Source organism: Labeo rohita, chromosome 10 (genome assembly GCF_022985175.1).
Source record: "Labeo rohita strain BAU-BD-2019 chromosome 10, IGBB_LRoh.1.0, whole genome shotgun sequence".
Classification (NCBI taxonomy): Eukaryota; Metazoa; Chordata; class Actinopteri; order Cypriniformes; family Cyprinidae; genus Labeo; species Labeo rohita.
The window spans coordinates 18,652,551-18,674,213 of NC_066878.1; the positions used below are offsets into that span (position 1 = coordinate 18,652,551).

Consider the following 21,663-nt stretch of genomic DNA (forward strand, 5'->3'; position numbering starts at 1 on the left):
TTCGCTATATTGTTATGAAAGTCCGCTGATGACCCACTTTAATTAAAATTTTAAAGCGACGCAGTTTTAATAAATAGGAAAACGTTATTTTAGAGTTCAGCTGATATTGAAATAATTAAATTCTGCTTATGGCAAGAGTCTAAGCACCTTATACTCACCAGGCCTGTTCGTAATTGAAAACGGTCGCAGTGTAATAAATAAACGCAGGCTATTAAGACAACGGCGCTATAAAAATTGTGTACAGGCACTATTATCGATCAATACAGAGAGTTCAAAGCGATGCAAAAACAGCACAGCAGACCCTACTTACAAACACGTCCATCTCAAATAAAGGCACAAGAATCCAATTTGGACACCTCAGGAGGACCGTTTCATTTATTTCTGGACACGACAAGAGCAAAATCTATCAAAATACCTGGATATTTACACTTGATCTAAACTGTTGATGACATCCACTGTTGTGATGCCCCCTCTCCAGATCATGTGATAAAAGCCCTTTTCACTTTAGACTTAAAAAGGCAAGATATTAATAGTTAAATAAACAATGCATATTGTGCTTCCTTTACACATACAACAGTGTAACAGAGAATGGTAAAGTCTGAGTATGTAGATTTAGGATCATAAGACTCGCAACACACAACAACACTTTCGCAAGCAGCACGCTGGGCAGTTTACGTGAATTAAAAAAAAACAATGAGAGATATATTCTGGAAAGATATCAAGAAAGGGGTGTAAGAAAGGTGCAAAACTCTAAAAAGGATAGTGAACTTTCTGCCTAACTGTTGTTACTTCTGTGGAGCGCAAACAAAGATATTTTAGGGTTCAAACAACATTGGACCTCTTTGACTCAAAAAATGAGGAGACATTTATCAAAATATCCTCTTACAGGTTTGGAAGGACATAAGGTTGAATAAATGATGACCGAATTGTCGTCTTTCGACTGAACTATCCCTTTAAACCCTGAAGAACTGAAATTACTTGGGTAACATCAACGTTCAAAAAAAGGCAAAACTAAATTCACTAGAATTTTGTGGTTAGATTCTGCTTACATCAGCTGTCTTTCACAGTAAAAAGACTCCTCCGCTGGCCGAGAAACAGAACAGCACTGCAAATCAAAGGTGTTCGGCTCTGTCTTCTCATGATACGTTACAGTCTCACACTGGCCAAGAGACAAGAGCAGCTTATCTCCGCATATCTCACAGTCCGCGACACTTGGCCAGTTGTTGGAGAGGTCATCTCCTGAATTTGCGGAACTGCTTGTGGTAGGGCTGGGACCTTTTGTCTCTCTTATCGGGGGGTTTGTTGTAGATGTACGCAGATGGGCCGGAATAGTCATCTGGGTTTTCTTCCATCATCTGCAGCTTGGCTTCGATGGCACGAATCTTTGCATTAACACTAACGGCAGAGGGAAGGGAATCGAGAGAAAAGAAAAGAGCATTAACCTTCTCATCCAGTCCAAATGGGTCACTTTCGTCAATGTGAGCTCAAGGCTATTTGGAAAGGGAACGTTCGAGAACGAAAACAAAAACAGGGAAAGTGAACATGAGAATTTCGAAACATGGAAGAAAATGAAAGGAAACTGAGAGTTTCTGGAGTGGTAACGACCCAAACCTCAATGTGGTTGGCAGCTCCTCAGCTTCACTGGATGAAGGTTCTAAACTGGCCGGCAGGTTTTTGTCTCCTCTGAAGGGTTCGAACTTCTGAAAGACAACAAGCACATACCAGGATGGATACAAGACAGTTTCTGAGACAACATGCGCTGAGGGGATGTTTAACTTGCTGGGTATTTTGTAACTTAAACTGGTTGCATTAGAGACCAGGAAAAAAAAAACAAAGAGTTGGCTGCTTATTAGTCATATGCTCCCTTGGAATAGTGTGGGAAAATTTGGGCTATGCAACGTCATAAACATTCATTCCACTGAAAAGCATCCATCCAATAACCCTTGCGACCATGAGGATGATGATAGCTCATGGGAATCTGTGGGGAATAAAAACAAAGAGAGATTTGATGAGTGATTGGAAAATGCTTTGCAATTGGTGATAACACATATTTAGAAATTACAGAAAAACGGGCAAAAAAAATATTGTTTCAGTTTTTTAATCCAAAAGTATGAGTAGCAAACAATTTGACATGACAAGAAAATATATTTTTCCAATCCTTGGGTTCCATAATCTATCAAAAACAAAATTAATATGAAGCTGCTTTCACAATGCATTTGATTTCTGTAATGAGTCACATTTATTGAGTTAACCTGAATATTAAGTGTCAAGTAGTGTGGGCTGGGACTGATCTCATTTTAGGAAGGTCATTTTATCTGTTAGGATCAATTTTGTTTGAATAATAAAGAGTTAGCCAATATTTAGGAGTGCTTCCTGTTCCAAATTCCCCAACCCAAAGTAAACTTTGGCATGTAACTACTGTACAAGCACAAATGATACTTTAAATCATTCATAATGAGCAGTTCTATTACTCTTTGAAACAATCAGACCTGGTGGATGATAAAACTGGAAAATACGCTCATATAGAATGACCACATCTAGGGACCAAAATATCATCGAGACAAAGTGTCACCCCTGTTTGAAAGTAGGAAAACCATTTCACAACCCCACAAGTATCTGATGAAGGAAAATGAATTCATTAATATGCAAATTATATGCTATATATATATATGTGTGTGTGTGTGTGTGTGTGTGTGTGTGTGTGTATCTTTTTAAACAACAAAACATTTTTATTGACAACAAAAATTATGAAAACAGAATTTTTTCAGTTTTAACTTTTTGTTAAATAATAAAAAGTACAAACATGCAAGACAGATTCTGTCAGCTGGGCAAAATGTTTTTTTGTTTTTTTAAATAATTAAAAAGTTCTTTAAAAATTGCAAAATCTAAAAAGAAAATAAATTAATTTGAGGTTTTTTGAGGTAATCTGATTTTGCTGGTATGCGGACTTCAGTGCAGTTGCATCATTAAAAAATGCTTTGCTCCGATTTCTTAAAAAAAATAGTTGTATTTAGTTTAGTTGTACTGCCTGCACAGTATAAATATTAGGGGTGGGAATCTTTCGGTACCTCACGATTTGATTCAAATTGATTCTTGGGGTCAGGGTTCGATTAAAAATTGTTTCACGATTTTTCTGATTTTTAATCATGATTCGCAATTTTTCATCAATTTTTTTGTGCATACTGGGCATCAAACACACCAGTATTTTAATACAGATTTTAATACTGAATCCGATCATACCATGTTCAGAAAGGAAATGACATGTACTACAAAACCCCTAAATACGAGATGGAAGGAAAAAATACATTTCAGTGTTTTCTCTTGCAATTATATTGTTGGGTAATCATATAAATTGTGGGGATCAGGGAGCCGTTATTAATATGCGGGGCATTGAAACTTCTTTTGAATGCGCGCTTGAGGTTTACTTTCACTTTCAAGATATGCGATCACACAGAGCGGCAGTACCTACATTCCACATATTTTACAAGATTAGATGTTTGTCAGTGGTGCTCAGGATCTGCTGCTCATTTGCCATCATCCTCAGTCATCTCTCCTTACTCTTTTTATGTGGTAAGTGAAATATATATTATGTATAATATTCTATTAATCAATAATTAATAGAATATTTTTCCAAACACTTGCCCTTGCTGAAAATGGTCAGGATGTATTTGTTTTTCCTCCTCCATTGCAATTAATGGAATTAATTAATGAGTACTAATGAATTGTGCACAATGAGACCAAGGACAAGTAAACAGGATCAACTTTGATTTCTTCTTTTGTAAAATCTCATCTTTTAAAATACAACAACAACAACAACAACAAAAACATGCAGCATGTTCTAACACGGTTGGGCAATGTCTACCAAATTGGCATCGAACCATATCTACAATGAAATGTCGCAGGGGTGTGACCAAAGCCTGAATCCGTATTGAGAAAGGGACGGAAAACAGCTAACACGTTCTATGGAGCCACTAAAGTGCAAGGTTAGCCGTGTGCTAGCGGTAGCCTGTTACATTACAGTACATAATATATATTTCACGTACCACATAAACAGAGTAAGGAGAGATGACAGAGGACAATGGAGGATGATCTGCAGATCCTGAGCACCGCTGACAAATATCTAATCTTGTAAAATGTGTATTAAGTACCGCCATTTCAAAGTATATACAGAGTATGTGTGACCGCGAATCTCGAAAGTGAAAGTAAAAAGCGAGCGCTCAGGATTTCTCTCCACGTAATGGATTTCTATGGTGCCCCCAAATTTGAACTTCCAAAATGCGAAACAATCGGTTATTTTCCAAAACAATATACAATTTATATACGTTTTAACTTCAAATGCTCCTCTTGTCCAGCTCTGTGTGAACTCTGTTTGTTTCTGGTCATGAGATGTGAAAAACTCCCATCTCATTTTCTCCTCCTCCTCTCCTCTAACTTCTCCTCCTACATCACTGTTCTACCGTTTTTTGTAAAGGGTGTTTGATCTTGTTTACATGTTCACTGGGTTGGTACTTCTGCAGCAATGCAGGACGATTTTAAAGCTGGAGGAGAAAATGAGATGGGAGTTTTTTAGATGTACCCTAACTGTCATGACTGGAAAAAAACAGAGTTAGTCACACAGAGCTAGACAAGACGAGCGTTTAGTATATAAATTGTGTTTTTTTTAAATAACCGATCATTTCACTAGATAAGACCCTTCTTCTGTGGCTGGAATCATTTAGAGCCCTCTGAAGCTGATTTAAACTGCGATTTGGAAGTTCAAATTTGGGGGCACCATAGACGTCCAGTACATGGAGAGAAAGTCTGAAATGTTTTCCTCAAAAAACAATTAATTTACGACTGACGAAAGACAGACATGAACATCTTGGATGACAAGGGGGTGAATACATTATCTGTAAATTTTTGTTCAGGAAGTGAACTAATCCTTTAACATCGTGATGTCTGATGCCATCGTCTATCAGTCCAACCCTATGTTCTAACAGCCTGTTTCTGATCCTTTACATTAGGTTACAATCATTTCATCATTTAAGTTTTGTTTATTTTCCTTTAGATCGCTGCACTCCACCCAAACAACTATGTATAAAGAGGAAGCCATTTTTTTAAATACACCACAGCTTCACTGAACCAGAGGCCTTCAAAGGGCAAGGCTGATATAAACACAGCACTGAAGAATACACTGATATCCACAGTCTGTGTGGTGGCCAGACGAATCCAACACTTTCACCAGCCTCACAATGAGCTCAGTGTTGGGTAGAGGTGGTCAAGAGGACCTGGAACCAGACCTGTCTACTGCTACTTGTTGTTAACAACTCTGCACTGTTGACCTTGACCCCAGCCTGATGTCCCATTCCCCTCAGACAGGGAGGGGCAGAGGGGGTGCGCAGGAGGGGCGCGATTCTCAACCATACAGGATTTCCTCACTCCCAGCGGCAGCTGCCTATTGTTAAGGAGCCGGGCAGCCTCAGGAGCCCCTCTCTCTATAGCTTAACTATACATGTGATCCGTGATCTTTATGGTCTGTTTTGTTGTAGCGGTTGCAGATATTCCATGAAACAACAATAGAGGCATTTATTAATGTCATGTCGCAGGCATGATATTAAGGTGTTTTTAGGTTGCTGCTTTGTGGTTGCTAAGGTGCTCTGAGTGTTGCTAGGATGTTTTGAGTGGTTACTGGGTGGTCCAAGTCAAAACAGCCCACCCTCAAGTCTACATGGCACCATTCATACTTTTCTAGATGCGATATTCACATGGCAAGTTATATGCTAGTCTGTTTCAACATGCGTCAGACTTTAGCAATGGATGCTTTGCCATTGGTTTTCATAGGCACAATATCCAAATCTGAACATCTGTCATTTACACAGCTGCGTAATAAATGGTAAACGCTGGCTTGTGCGTTGTTTGTTGCCGCTGTCATTGCAGGTATCACAGTTAAAGCTGCAGTAAGTAATACTGACAACTAGTGGTTGAAATGGGTACTGCAGTCCAAATTCAAAATATTGTTTCTCCCGTTGCCAGATTGAGCACATGCAACAGGAATAGCTGACAATGGAAGGCAACGAGCCTTGCACTGCAAGTTTATGAGTGGATTTATCCACGTTTTGGATGCCCAGGCTTTTTATGTTGGATAGAGTCTGTGAGCTCTGAGCCAGTTTGTTTCCTTCAATGGCTACGCTGTGTTTTCCAACAACTGGCAACCCAGGGTGTCAAAATACTATTGGTTAAACTGGCAATGGGCGGAGTCACACAGACCAAAACAAAACAGACGTTCTGACACAGAACACATATTTTCAAAGTAGAATAACTAGCTTGTTTTTCTGAGAAACAAGTATGTGAACTTAGCATGTTTCTTAAATACCTGTGAATGTATTATGGTGTTGTTGTGCTTTGATACAGTCAAAATGACATACAGCAGCTTTGAGCAACAAATACGGACCAATGAAAACAACAATGACTGTTGGGAAAGTAATCAGCACTGTGTAGTATTAATTGTGACAAAAATGTGATTCGAGACTCACCCAAATTTTATTTATTTATTTTATTTTATTTTATTTTTAATTTATACAATACGGTTAAAAAGTTTAGTTTTTTAACATTTTATTTTGCAGGAATACATTAAATTGATCAAATGTGACATATGTAACGTTACTAAAGATTTCTATTTCAGATAAATTCAATTCTTTTGAACATTCTATGCACCAAATAAAATCTCTAAAAAAATAGTACCACAAAAATATTATATAAGAAATGTTTCTTGAGCACCGAATCAGCATATTAGAATGATTTCTGAAGGATCATGTGACACTGAAGACTGGAGTAATGATGGTAAGCTTTGATCACAGAAATAAATTACATTTGAATATAAATTCAAATAGAAAACAATGGCAGCCGATTTCCGCCACTGAATAAAATACTAAAAAAAAAAGTTACTGGGACTTTTTTTATCTCATAATTCTGACTTTTGTCTCAGAATTGCATGATACAAACTCGAATTTCTGACTTTTTTCTAAAAATTGTGAGATATAAACTCGCAATTGCGAGTTATGAAGTCAGAACTGTGTGATATGAACTCACTACTGCAAGAAAAAAAAGTCAGAATTATGAGATTAAAAGTCGCAATTGTGAGTTATAAAGTCAGAATTTTGAGATATAAATGCAATTCTGTGAACATATTAGTCTTTTTTTTTCTCCTTAGAACTGGACTTTATAACTCGTAATTGCAAGTTTATATGACGCAAACATATAAACTTGAAATTGCAAGAGAATTTCAAGAAAATTTCAATTTTTATTTTATTATATCTTTATTTCTCATGATTGTGAGTTTATATCCCACAATTCTGACTTTGTATCTCACAATTGTGAGTTTATATCACAATTCTGAGAAAAAAAGTCAGAATTACGAGTTTATATGACGCAATTCTGAGAAAAAAAAAAATCTGAACTGTGATCTCGCAATTATGACTTCATAACTTAAAATTGAGTTTATTTCTAACAATTCGTAGACAAAAAGTCTGAATTGCGAGATGTAAACTCACAATTGTGAGAAAAAGGTCAGAATTATGAGATTAAAAGTAGCAATAACCTTTTTTTTTAATTCACTGGTGGAAACGGGATTCTATAGAAAACAGTTATTTTAAACAGTAATAATATTTCACAACATTACCTATTACTGTATTTATTTATTTTTTACAATGCATCCTTTGTAATACTGCTCTTAAACATTTGAACGAAACTATATACATTTAATATTTTTAATTTTAATTTTTTTAATTGTGGGTAAACAATACTAACGTAAAATTAAACAACAGAGTAAAGATACTGCTTTTTTTTTTTAAATCAAGCTTTTTTTTTAAATTAACTGTCAAATTATTTCAGATTAAGCAAATATTATATAAAATAAATGTTCGTTTTTATTTGAGCAATGTTATGTGTTATTTATATTTTTAAATGAAACTGTGCGATATATTTATACGCTTTTTATGTCACACAACGAAAGATGAAAGCCATGAAATTCAGACTGAACAAGCCCCATGATATTCTGGTCTCTAGATATGACCTTCCTTCAATACAAGTTGGCATTTGTCCCATTTTATCATCTTTCAGGCAAATATATGTGTATAAATGAATTATGAAATAGTCCTCCAAAAACAGTGCAAAATGAGTTACTTAGAGTTAGAGATTTTGGTAACAATTTACAATAAAATTTATTTGTTTACATGAATAAACTATGTTAGTTAACATAAACTATATTTACATAGCATTTACTAATCTTAGTTTACATTAAGTTCAAAATTTACTAATACATTATTACAATTTAAAGTTGTAACTGTTAACATTTTTATATTAACAAAGATTAATAAATGCTGTAAAATTATACTGTTCATTATTTCATTAACTAATGTTAACAAACTAGACCTTAATGTAAAGTGTTGCCTTAGCAAACATCATAACTTATGTGATACCCACCTTTACCTGAGCATGAGCCCAACGCACCACTAACTTCTTAGAAAGTGCCAGTTTTCCATTCAGACACTGAATAGCCCGTTCAGCCTCCTGTGATGGACAGAAAACACTGATAATCACGGATCTGAAGCTTTTACAATGATCACAATCAAATCCTCTATTGATCCTGTTCAAATATCACTTCTGAAGTGTCTGGATTCTGAACCTTCCTGTGTGTGTGTGTGTGTTTGTTTGCTACTTTCTAGTTTCTGGCTGTTGCTGGAAGCATGGCGTAATGAAAGGGAACAATAATGGCTGATGATGGATCACCAGTTTTCCAAGCTCTCATGAAGGGCGTGAATGAGATCTGTAAACACACATTTCCCCTTCAACAACACCCTTGGGACTGCCTCATATTACACTCCAGAGAGCCAACGGTTCCTTATCTCCATCAGCTGTCTGGGTGCCTCTCAATGACTTGCATATCATTACTGCATCAAACAGACACTTCCTTTGGTACTTTGGGTTGTTTATTCTCAGATTTTGTCAAGAAGAATGAACAGAACCTCTTTGGTGTGGAAGTTGACAAAGCAGTATCCTCTTGGCTGGCCCTCCAGAGGACCCGACTTATGGAACAGGAAGTCAAACTGCTTCACTTTGCCAAACTTCTCCAGGAGCTTCACTAGGTGGTACCTGCAGGAACACAGAGTGATGTTATTTTGAAATCTATTAGCAACATACTCCCGAAAATAGGGGATGACATAATTAAGGACACTGGAATTATGAGCGATTGTAATCGTAATGCTTCCTTTAACAAATGGCACTAATAATTGTACTGACCAAGCATTAAAAATGAGTGATTAAAGCCACAAGGGAATAATGTATGTCATGTACAATAATTCTTTGTAGGCAAAGCCTGATCAGAATGACAGGCCTCTTTACACCTTTTTAGCTGCTGTAAGTCTTTTATTCACACAATACAAAGGATACAGCAGAGGGACAATGAGGATATAAAAAGGCGGAAGACTGAATTCCCTCTAGAGTTTAATTTAAGACAAACAATTACGACGAGTACAGCTTTTATAACCTGCCGTCATATAAGACGCAAGTCTATTATTATTATTGCCAAAACCAGTACTGATTATTTTGTTACTTAACGTAGGTCAACGGGGTTAAACGTCGTTTTGGACCCCATTGACTTCCACTGTATAGACCAAAACATTCTTCAATATATCTTCATTTGCATTCCACAAAAGAAGGAAAGCGAATAGAATTTAAGGTATAGGTAAATTAGAAATGTTGCAAGCCAGATTCAAATTCACAATGACCACATGTCAACATGCAATGGCATTTGCAACTTATTCGACTTCCAAAATGTGACATATTTCCGAGAGAATCCATCAGGAATTGATTAGGAACGGATTATAAAACATGGGTGTTGCATACAAGATCCGGCTTGGCGTGGTCTCTATATGAATGAAGGTTGGGAACAAAATAGAGCGTTTAGTGACATCAGCCAAAAATGAAAGTCTAGTAAAAGAAAAGCAACTGGTCAATCTTCAGTACAGCCAAGAGTACAGGCAGAGAGTTCTTGAAAATGAGAATAATGAGAAAATGAGAATTTCTTTCCAAGAGAACTTCACGCTGAACCTGCTCTATTCAAACAAAGAGAGCTCCGTACAAATAGGATTCTTTCAAACAAGCATGTCCACATCATTCAAGAGCACTGTAGCATGCTGTCCATACATAAAAGCGAGTGTTTGCAAGTATCCTTGCTTCTGCATGTTCACCTGTACGTCATCCGAACCGTTAACATTTAATGTGACTTAACGCTGCATGAACATGACTCTATTTGCACCTAAAGTTTTTTCGGAATGTTGGCAAAACCACATTTGACGAAAGCAACATCATGGTTCAGTGACATGACGTTCGTTTTTTTTTGTCCAGATCTATTAATTTTAAAAAACACAATAAAAATGCAATTTCTACTTGTAACAATTACTTAAAAAACATGTTCTTCATAAAAGAGGTATAAACAAATGAGGGTATAAATAATATACAATAGCCTCATTAGATGGATAGTTCACCCAAAAATGAAAATTACAATGATTTATTCACCCTCAAGCCATCCTAGATGTATATGACTTTCTTCTTCTTTTAGATAAATACAATCAGAGTTATATTAAAAAAAATGTACTGCCTTTTCCAAGCTTTAAAATGGCAGTGAATGGCTGTTGAGATTTTGAAGCAAAATAAAGTGCATCCATCAATCATAAAAAGTGCTCCACACAGCTCCGGGGGGTTAATAAAGGCCTTCTAAAGTGAACTGATACATTTGTGTAAGAAAAATATCCATATTTAAAACTTTATAAGGATTTTTGCAATTTTACAGTTAAAAATTCAGTTAAAAAATTCATAATCCTGTATACAATTGCAAGCAATTTATGTTTATATTCCCATCAGAAAATACAAACAAACTTTGTCAGATGATTTCCATTTTATAAAATACCATGTGGTGCAACCATCCAGAAAGTACCATTTTGGGACTTTTATGTTGAAATCCATTCAAAGATAGGACTTTGCATCATACAGCAATTTGCCAATGACCCATGGAAGCGTTGAGCAGGTTTGTAACTCTCTTTCAAATTTGGAAAAAAAAAAAACCTTTTTAACAGCTGGTATGTAGTTACCACATTTGGATATTATGTGGTATGACCTCAAAGAAACAATGAATATTTCCACTGCCAAGCAAAGTAAAATAAATGCTCGCCATACACTGTAAAAAATAAAAAACACAATTTGTTGAGTCATCTTAAAATAATTTGTTACCCTGCTGCCTTAAAATTTTAAGTTCAGTCAACTAAAATAAGTTTGTTCAACTTGAAATGTTAAGTTGTACTAAGTAACAACTTAAATATTTGTGTTTGGTAAACTTAACAGATGGGTAAGTAACCCAGCTGCCTTAAAATTTTAACTTGATTCAACTCAAATATCTAAGTTGTCAGTATAATTTAACATTTCAAGTTGAACAAACTTTTTTGAGTTGACTGAACTTAAAATTTTAAGGCAGCCAGGTTACAAATAATTTTATGTTGACTCAACAAATTGTTTTTTACAGTGTAGGCAGCTTTTTAATTCTGACCCTGCAGTTAAACACAAACTCCAGATTTTATTTTCTACTGTGAGAAAGATCTCAGAATCTGATCCAGCAACCTTCAGCTACTCTAAATTGACCCTTCGCAAAGACCCATCCCCTTAGTTACTGTTGCTACATCCGACAAACCATGACACTTTTATACCACACATCATGTTCTCATGAAGTGAAAAATACATCACGGAGCAAAGAGGACACTGACAATGTGCCAACATACAAGACAGAGCTGGTTATTTTTGGTATGAAAAGTCCACGTGTTCACATTTTGACATTTTGTTAAGAAATTCAAACAACAAATACTGTTTTGTGGCTCTGTAATGTGTCCTGACAGATCGCTGTATCTCTTCATCTTTGTTAGTCATAGCATGAAATAAACATGAATGAACATCAGAAGGTTTCTTGTTTGAAAAGATATCAATACACACCATTCTTTAAGTCCACCGACTTTAATCTACTTTCCTATCTGGTTTGTTTGTCGGACGAAATGGCATATTTTGCGTTATGATTGGTCAGATTGCCTGTTAATCAAACTCCCACGAAGGGTGAATTGAGCAGCCAAGATTAGGCAAAGTTCTGAAATATCTGGGGCCATGTGCTGCACTTTTCTCTTTAAATAGATGTTTAATGACATAAGGCCTTCGCATCATTTGGAGCGACCACTCATGTAGTGCTACCAATAATAGGAATAACTGTATTAAAATAAAAATAAAATATCTAATTTCTGTAGTTGAAATATGAATCACTGCTACAGTTTGCTTAAGTGAATGGTATTTTTTAAGCATTTTTATGCAATTTACAGGAAAATAAGTCTGCTAACTACATTTAAAAAAGCAACTCTGAAATTATAAAACAAAAATATGAGATCATTTAAAAAAAAATGCAGATACTTCATTTCTAAACACTATAATTACTGATAACATCTAAAAAAAATGTTTAGCATACTATAAAAATTAATTAATTTTAATATAAATCATGGTCGCACCACATGACATTTTTTAAGGCTATGGCCAATTCATCGAGATGAAAAAAAACACTAAAATCACGTAATTTAACATTTTTATATGAATTTGTGTGTACACAACATTCTTAATGTTTGAACAATCACAACAGATATTATTTTTTGTATTTTAACAAAAAAAAAAAAAATTTTTTGTATTGGCCTATTGAAAACGCTTATATAACAAAAACCGTAACTTCTAGCTTCAGTTAACTAACATACACACATTCATGAGAGAGTGGCTTTCCAGCAGATGATGTAGGCGTAGCATAAGCTCCAGTAAGAACATTCTAATCTCGTGAGAATCAAGTTTTGTTTACAGAAAAGAAAAAACAGTCTCCTCTTGGAAATTATTTGACATTTTGCCTTACAAATCCTCGTTTTGTACTTCTAATTTGTGACCGGAGCTTTATTTTGCTATCTTGCTATCTGCTCTTCAGTGTTCATCACTTCTCACCAGAGCTTACACTACATCTACGTCATCGTGTGAAAACATCACTCTCTCGTGAACACATGTACGACAGTTAGCAGAAGCCAGTGGTTACAATTAAAAATAAAAAAGATTTAAATATGGAATCTTTCAAGTTTTAAATATGGTTCTTTCAAAACCGCATAGATTTGCTTCAGAAGGCCTTTATTAATCCCCCAGAGCCATGTGGAGCACTTTTTTTTTATGATGGATGGATGCACATTATTGGACTTCAAAATCTCAACAGCCATTCACTGCCATTATAAAGCTTGGAAGGGACAGGACATTAATATAACTCCGCTTGTATTTGTCTGAAAGATGGAAGTCATGTAGACCTAGGATGGCTTGAGAGTAATTTTCATTTTTGGGTGAACTCTCTCTTTAAAAGGTGAAACTCTTGAAAATAAATATTTAAAAACTTCATGTGTCATGTTGTGCAACCAGTGTGCAAAAACCTCATGACAGTGTGTCTAGGTCAGTAAGTCTTTATCTTGGATGCTTCTACTTGTCGTCTAAACTCAAGTAAATAGTGTTGCTAATGTTATCATCATCTCCAATGATTCATCTTGACGTAGGATGATGAATGTTGCATCACATGGGCATCTTTGAAACAAAATTCTAAAGACTGAGTAATGCAGCTCAGGAAGGCATTCAAGCATTTCCTTCAACTGGGAAAAGACTGGGAAAGCTACCGAACTGAGCATCAGGAGCACGCTCAGGATAAACAACAATACATTTGTGGAACTTCTTACTATATTGTTGTTCTTCCAGCATGACAGCCAGAGCGGTCTGGGAGTTGCCTCCTGCGCCAAGACGAGGAGATGCCGGGGATTTCTTTATTGTTTTGGATGGTTGAGGTTATTTTTAATCCTGGAAAGGTAGGAACGCAGATAGAACTGGGGGTCCTGGCTTCGGTATTAATGTTTTCCCCTCCTCTCCCAGGAGCTTTTCTCCAAGTAGTATTTCGCACTTTCCCAGCCACCACCCTCTCAGACTCGGGCCACGGGATCTTCCTGACTTGAGGCAGATTGAAGAATCGATTGTGGCCCGATTCAAAGGGACAACCTGTAGATTTTTTGCAGACCACAATGCACGCCCCTAGAGAGCCATAAAATGTGCCGTTGGGAGGAAGAAGGGGTCCGTCCAAGGGGCTCGGAGCATTTTGTGAAAGTGTTGATGTGAGCCAAGCATGTCATCTGTTTGGGCCGAAGAAGTCGGAGCGCTGCCCACCCACCTGCAGCGTCTCCCGTTTCAGTATCGCTGTGCAGCATGCAGACCTTGAGAAACATTTAACAGCACTGAATCAAAAAAACAGCACGGATATCAAGGTCAAAGAGCGATTCCAGACAGACACGTGTCTATTTCAGATTACTAGAGGGTGTGGTCTAAGACCAGTGCTGTTTTCCTCCTCGGCCGTCCCATCGGATAGGCCTCCTGTTCCCTTCTGCCCGCGTAACGGACAATGCAAAGCAGGCCTCCAAAAGCACAAACAACCTGCGGCACATGGTAGATCCATCACCGGCCCTAAATGGGCCCCAGCGGAGCACGGACAGGTCAATATGTCAGCCTGTTATTACGACAGCAGCTCCTGCTTTGTGTGAACGGCCGCGTCCGCCACAGGTCTCAACTGTGGGAAACCAACCCTGAAAGAAAGAGTTTGTAGGTTTGAGTCAGGGAGATTGTTCACGCGTGATGGGGCGGAGCTCTGTCAATGTTGACAGATATTTTCATTAGCGAAGAAACGTTGTCATCACCGTCGGTTGCTCGAACCTCATCGCCTGGCATCTCAGTGTCAGGATTAGTTTAGGTGGATCTGACAGAGGTTAAAGTCCTTGAGATCTTATGAAACACCTGTGGTGTGGTATACAACACAGTCCTTTTTAGGCCGTGTACCATTACACACCCTAGTTCCCCATGATGTCAATATGTACATTGGAAATGAGTGATATTGGGACAGTGATGACTTGGTCTGCTAGCGAAACAACCTTCCAGTTTTAGAAAGATTTTGACTCCTCGGGAAGTGTACTTACCTCACAAGCGGATTGAGACACACCCTGGACCGAGCGTCGACGCAGGGCTGATTTAACAGGTGGAAAGTATGAGACTCGTGCAATTTCAGCAATGTGACTTGTCATGTTGCCTAAGCACTGACTGTACCACAAATCAGCATAATACATTTATACCACATTTCAGTGGAAAAGAAATGAGAGGAATTAAGCAACTGTGTCCAGAAAGTATAATTTTTCCATCGAGCTACAGCTTGTGATTAATGTGACGATGATGGTGAAACTTACAGTCAGTAAGGTAGATGGATTAGCACTCAGAAGAAACTGTTTACGGTGAAAGAACAGAATGATTTTCTTTTTGTCTGACTGAAATTTGTTGGTGACTATTCGCAGAACTGTAAATATGTACTTCACAGACTTTTCCAAATCTGCGATGCATTGAGATTAATCATATTAAATAAATGAGGCCGTTTGTGAAGTGATAGAGTGACTGACAAAAAAAGTTGTTTTGCAATAAATTACCATTACATCAGAATCTAAGCATGAATGTGCACATCTGATTTATTCCTATATTTTAATTTCCAAAATGTTACTAATTCATTGCAAACTGACAGATGAAAATTGCTTGTTAATGCACAAAGGTCAGAGAAATAACATGAGAATAACACAAGAAAGACAAATGGAGTGTTCATACTGTGTTTTTGTTTTCAATCCCAAAAACTACCGGGTAAAGCTCACGAAAACTGTCAAGAAACGTCATAATTCACACAAATACTTCACATTTAAAAATGAAGCTTGTATTTAGGACTACTAAATTATTTTTGCATTTTGACATTATTTTTTATTATAATTATGCACCCCTCCTACGCAATTTTAGGTTACTGTAAAGCCAAAAAATACATTTTTAGCACTGCAATACAAATAAAGAATGATATATCAGATAAATAACTAAATAAAACATCATAAATGTGACCCTGGGCCATAAAACCACTCGTAAAGTAGCACGGCTATATTTGTAGCAATAGCTAGAAATACACTGTCTGTATTGGTCAAAATGATAGATTTTTCTTTTATGCCAAAAATCATTAGGATATTAAGTAAAGATCATGTTCCAAGAAGATATTTTGTAAATTTCCTACCGTAAATACAACAAAACTTAATTTTTGATTAGTAATATGCCTTGCTAAGAACTTTATCTAGACAACTTTAAAGGCGATTTTCTCAATATTTAGATTTTTTTGCACCCTCTGATTCCAGATTTTCAAATAGTTTCATCTATTTGAAAATAGATACAAAATAGAGGTCGGAGATTGCAGATTGCACTGCACATACATCAGAAACGTGCTGTCAACGCTGCCCCACAACTTTTATTAATAAAATAGCCTAGATACTAGATCAATACATTATATTCCTCAGCAATGAGGTGGTAAAATCGCTGTTTTTGAAGTAACACAGCTTCATTGTTTGTAGAGAACGCGCAGACGCAGGTAACACACACACACACAGTCATCTCTAACGAGCCTTAACTGCTGAAAATAACCGTAATTTTTATCCGTCCGGTCAAATATTGCACTGCAAACATCATTAACAGCTTTAACTTGTCAAGGCTGGCAAATGGCCATGGTATAAGTGGGATAATGCACGGCTAGTTTTGCATTAAATGATTTAATGTGCTTCGCGTCGGGTAGTTCTTGGCCTTCACGTTGTGCATTAAAATTGCTTAATGCACAGCTAGCCGTGCATTATCCCTTACTTACATGCATTTATATAATTTGTGTAAGGTGTAGGGCCATAATATGTTCGTCCAATTATTTTCCTCAGTCCGAAGGCTACGTTGACAGACAGGCAGGACTGTCAACGTAGCCTTCGGACTGAGGAAAATAATATCTGCACACCTCCGCACACCCTGTTCTGGTCTGCCTGAGTGCGTTCATGTGTTTTGGAGAGTGATTTGCAGGGAGGGTGGGATCTTATGCTTTCAAAGCTAGCCTGCTATTGCTAGCCTCTCTGAAATCACCTGCCCTACCTTGAAATTTAATGAAGGCTAATTTAAAAAAAAATCATTTTCATGAATTGAAATGAAAATAATGTCCCAGTGCAAAAATAAGTAAGCAAAATCTTAATGGTCCTTCCTTTTTTTATAAAAAAGTACAGTTTATTTCATTTGATTTTTGGGTGAAATCAACATTTTTGCATGACATTCACCTTATGAGATCTGCCATTTGAGCTGTGGCGCTCATGTGGCCAAGTTTGATCCCATTCTGCTGCTTTCTACTTTTCCTGTCCTCTCCCTACTATTTATATCAACAAAAATCAAGATTAGAAACAAAAATTGCACCTGTATCCGGTTGGCTTAAGTCCTGTTCACACCTGGTAATACAGCTCAAGTCATGGGTTCAAATCCTAGAGCAGCGGTTTTCAATTCCAGTCCTCACGCCCCACCGCTCTGCATATTTTGCATGTCTCTCTTAGTTAATGCACCTGCTTCTGATAACCAGCTTGTCAGAATTGAGCTACGTGCATGAACTGTGTTCCAGTTGACACTGATCCCTAAACAGGGGAAATCCATTGAAGTTTACTTCACTTCGGGAACATTTATTCATGGATTTGCGCTGCACCGCTGCCTGCAGCGTCTTCACACACAGACAAATCTTACTAGAGAAGTGTGAAGTGTGACATAAATGCATCTGTAAATAAATACAATTTAAATTTATGTCTTGCATGCTTTAATGACTGTTAAATGGAACATATATGCTCGCTTCGAACTGGAATCATGGAAATTCCTGTGATGTCCACTTCGCAGGGCACTTATGTTCCAAAAGAACAAACGTCATACGTGATAAGAGATAACAGGGCTGAACGTTAAGGATTTTTCTACTGGCCCGGTCAGGCCACAGTTCATATTTTAATTTTCACTGGCCCTGCTACAATAAAATAACATAGTTGCTGTTATCGTTGTTTTCTTTTATTTTGATAAGTGATTCCTCAGCAAAAACTACTAGCCTAACAAATATAAAATTAAAACATAATTTGTTTGTTAAAAAATTATTTTATTATTATTTTATTACAAATGAAAAGATGCTTTAGAGAAAAAATAACAGACGGACTAAAAGGAGGCAAATTCAGTCTCTGCCAACAGGTGGCGCTTATGGAATAACACTGATAACACTGTTTCCTTGGTTACCGCTGTAAACAAAGCAGCGTCCTGCTTATGAACGCTACATATAAATACATATAAAATATGCAGAGCGGTGGGGCGCAAGGACTGGAATTGAGAAACGCTGTCCTAGAGAATTGATAATAAACTAATATCGAACTAATAAAATGTACAACTTGAAAGCATTGTAGGCTGATTTGGATAAAACAAAAAATATGCCAAACGTATAAATACAAACATAGCATCTGCCTCAGGTAACACATTACGGTTTACACCCAGTATTAACAATCTTTAAATGCATCTCCTGTAACCACTTTAAATTATTATATTATGATATGTTTGACCAATGTCAGAAGTAGCTTTTATTTTGACAGTAAGGGACTTTTATTTTGACAGTGCTAAGTAATTCTTTAAATTCTTGATTTCAAATTTTTGATTCAGTGTGTATTATATGTAAAATTAGATCTACCTGGCCTTTATTTGAGAAAATATGATTTCCAGTGCATACAAATTTAACAGATTTGTGCACTGTTGGTTACAGCATTTACTTCCTTTTTATTCATGTTTTAACTATTATTATATTTACAAAATGTTTTGAAATAAAATTAGTACAAAATGTAACTTTAAAATTAATAATATCAGATAAGTTCAAATTATTTTTTTCTTATTGATTAATTGTTTTTATGATTCTTTCAAATTTAGTAAATATGTAAAATAAATATAAATTTGCCTCAATAAACTCCTAATTTGCTGCTTATTAATAGTTAGTAAGGTAGTTGTTAAGTTTTGGGTAGGATTAGGGATGTAGAATATGGTCATGCAGAATATGTGCTTTATAAGGACTAATAAGCAGCCAATATGTTAACAATAGGCATGCTAATAAGCAACTAGCTAACATCAAGAATTGATCCCTATACTAAAGTGTTAACGTAGTAATTATAATGCATGTTATTTAAAGTATATAGTGTAAAATATATATGCTTTATATCGCCCACTGGTCATCCAGATATCAGCATCAGTCTTTAAAACAATCCATATCGGTTGACTACTACTGACCACTTGTGTTTGGATGACCAAGGGAGCATAATAATAGGTGTAAACAAGACCAAAGTGCCTAATCGTTGTAAAAGGTCATTGCCACCAACTCAAAAGCTTCAAAGCTTTTACCTCACCTCCTTGGTTTCTTCATAAATCTCTCTGATGATCCGTCCACAACTGCTACAGTGCAGTACCTAAACTACCTTTTCACCTCCCAACTCAATTACTGCTCTCAATTATCCACTTACTTGGAAACCCCAGGAAAAAGTTGCCTTTGGGTGACTGCTGACCTCACATAGCAGGACCTCAGCACTGTGTGTGTGTGTGTGTATGCGAGATCTGCAGGACCCTGAAGTGGAGCTCGCTACTACAAACACTCCCAGCATGTGAACTAATTAATCTTCCCAATCACCAGCCTGTGGGCATCACGGCTGTTTTCATTCAAGCAGGTTATTTAAAGAAAAACAGAGGAGCGAGAGGGAAGGAAACGCCTGTCTAGACGCCAGCCCGGGCAAGCCGTACATTTTCCAGGGGCGCTCCAGCAACGTGTGCTATTTCTCTCGCGCTTCCCTTCTGTGTCACACGGCCACCCCCTCTCCACCTTGAGCAGCCGCTACAGGTTCACAAAGTAAACACGCCAGGTGAATGAGAAATGATGGTAGCCCCTCAGCAAAACAGGTCTCCACGGCCGAGCGGCTCTCTTTAACACGCCTTGTCGTCATCTGCTCATTCTCCAGCACAAAGACACACTTGGCTAATCAATCACCCGGGCAGCTCCACAGGTCTGCCTGGGAGGCAGTGCGGCGCTGGCTTACTGCACAGGCAAACACTCACTCTGTGATTTTGGGGTCAATGTTGCCGATCCAGAGCCGATGACCGTCCTGTGCCGAGCCACCTGACAGGATGGAGGCATTCTCCACAGTCTCTGCTGCAGACTGCATTAGGCTCCTGAGAAAAGACAGAGAGCTGTTTCAGTGGCATTCAGGTAAGTGTGTGCCATAAGAATATATATAGGTATATGTATGTATATATATAAATAAAACTTTCCTCTATCTATCTATCCAACCAACCAACCATCTATCTATCTGACTGTGTGTATCTATCTGATTGTCTAACCAACCAACCATCCGTCTGTCTATCCATCTATCTATCTGATTGTCTAACCAACCAACATCCATCCATCTGACTGTGCATCTATCTGATTGTCTAACCAACGAACCATCCATCCATCTACCTGTCTATCCATCTATGTATATGACTATACTGAATACCTGACTGTCTATCTGACAGTCAATCTATCTATCTGACTGTCTAACAATCTATCTATCTATCTATCTATCTGATTGTCTAACCATCAAACCATCAAACCATCTATCTATCTATCTATCTATCTATCTGACTGTCAATCTATCTATCTATCTATCTGATTGTCTAACCAACAAACCATCATCCTATCTAAATGTCTGACTGTCTATCACACTGTCAATCTTTCTATCTATCTATCTATCTATCTATCTGATTGTCTAACCAACAAACCATCTATCTATCTATCTGTGTGTCTACCTGTCTCACTGTATCTATCTGACTTTCTATATATATATATATATATATATATATCTTTTAAACAATCATTCAATCAATAAATCAATCAACCAATTGTGTGTCTAACCAACCAACCACTGTCTACCCATCTATCTATCTATCTATCTATCTAACTGTATCTAACTAAATACCTGACTATCTATCTGACTGTCTAACCAACCATCTGTGTCTACCTGCCTGACTGTATATAACTAACCACATATCTGAATTACTATCTATCCAACCATGTCTATCAATCAGTCTATCCATCTATCTAGACAACAGTGTATATCACATAACAGATTACATTTACATAACTGATCTGACTGACAGCCATAAAAACTCTATTTTCTTCTCCAACGTTATTTAATTATAAGATATTCTCTTATGAAAGTGCGATACATGCAGGACAGTTATATTTCAAACCCCTTACTTTTGAAAACAATCATGACAAATACAAAAATAATATCCATGTGACGTTTTTCAAATCATGTAATTGATTTAGTACGCAAACACGGTCATATTATAGAAAAACTGATAAATAACATAAACCTAGCCGAAAAATAATTAATTTTACATATGAATGGCTGTTGTGCTAACAACTAGCAAGCAACGTTAACAGATTACATACATTAGCAGCGCACTCACCTCCTCTCGTGTTCCTCTTGTCTGCTCTTTAAACCTAAACTAAAAATACTGTGTACAAAATTTGGTGGCAACGCCTCAAAACCTAAAATTCATCTCGTTTATCTGCCACACGAACGAGTCAGACAAAACATTGAGTGTAGCCAGTTAGCTTAGCATTCATAACATCAACAACGGCGC

The 21,663-nt window shown here is 36.9% G+C and overlaps 1 protein-coding gene across 1 annotated transcript; it reads right to left on the reverse strand.

Annotated features, from left to right (window-relative positions):
• Nucleotides 1–357: 357 nt before the first annotated feature.
• Nucleotides 358–21,655, reverse strand: rbm18 (RNA binding motif protein 18). The gene is made up of 6 exons (XM_051121098.1): nt 21,487–21,655; nt 20,092–20,205; nt 9,003–9,129; nt 8,467–8,547; nt 1,612–1,700; nt 358–1,395 (listed from the first exon to the last, which is right to left on the reverse strand). Exons 2-6 carry the CDS (start codon nt 20,196–20,198, stop codon nt 1,233–1,235), a joined length of 567 nt encoding a protein of 188 aa, XP_050977055.1. The 5' UTR covers nt 20,199–20,205; nt 21,487–21,655; the 3' UTR covers nt 358–1,232.
• Nucleotides 21,656–21,663: the final 8 nt, after the last annotated feature.

Coding starts and splice junctions, on each gene's coding strand:
- rbm18 (XM_051121098.1), bottom strand. CDS start 20,198: ATGCAGTCTGCAGCAGAGACTGTGGAGAATGCCTCCATCCTGTCAGGT. Junction 1,701..8,466: donor TGCGTTGGGCTCATGCTCAG/GTAAAGGTGGGT, acceptor GTTGTCTTTCAG/AAGTTCGAACCCTTCAGAGG. Junction 1,396..1,611: donor GAGCTGCCAACCACATTGAG/GTTTGGGTCGTT, acceptor CTCTGCCGTTAG/TGTTAATGCAAAGATTCGTG.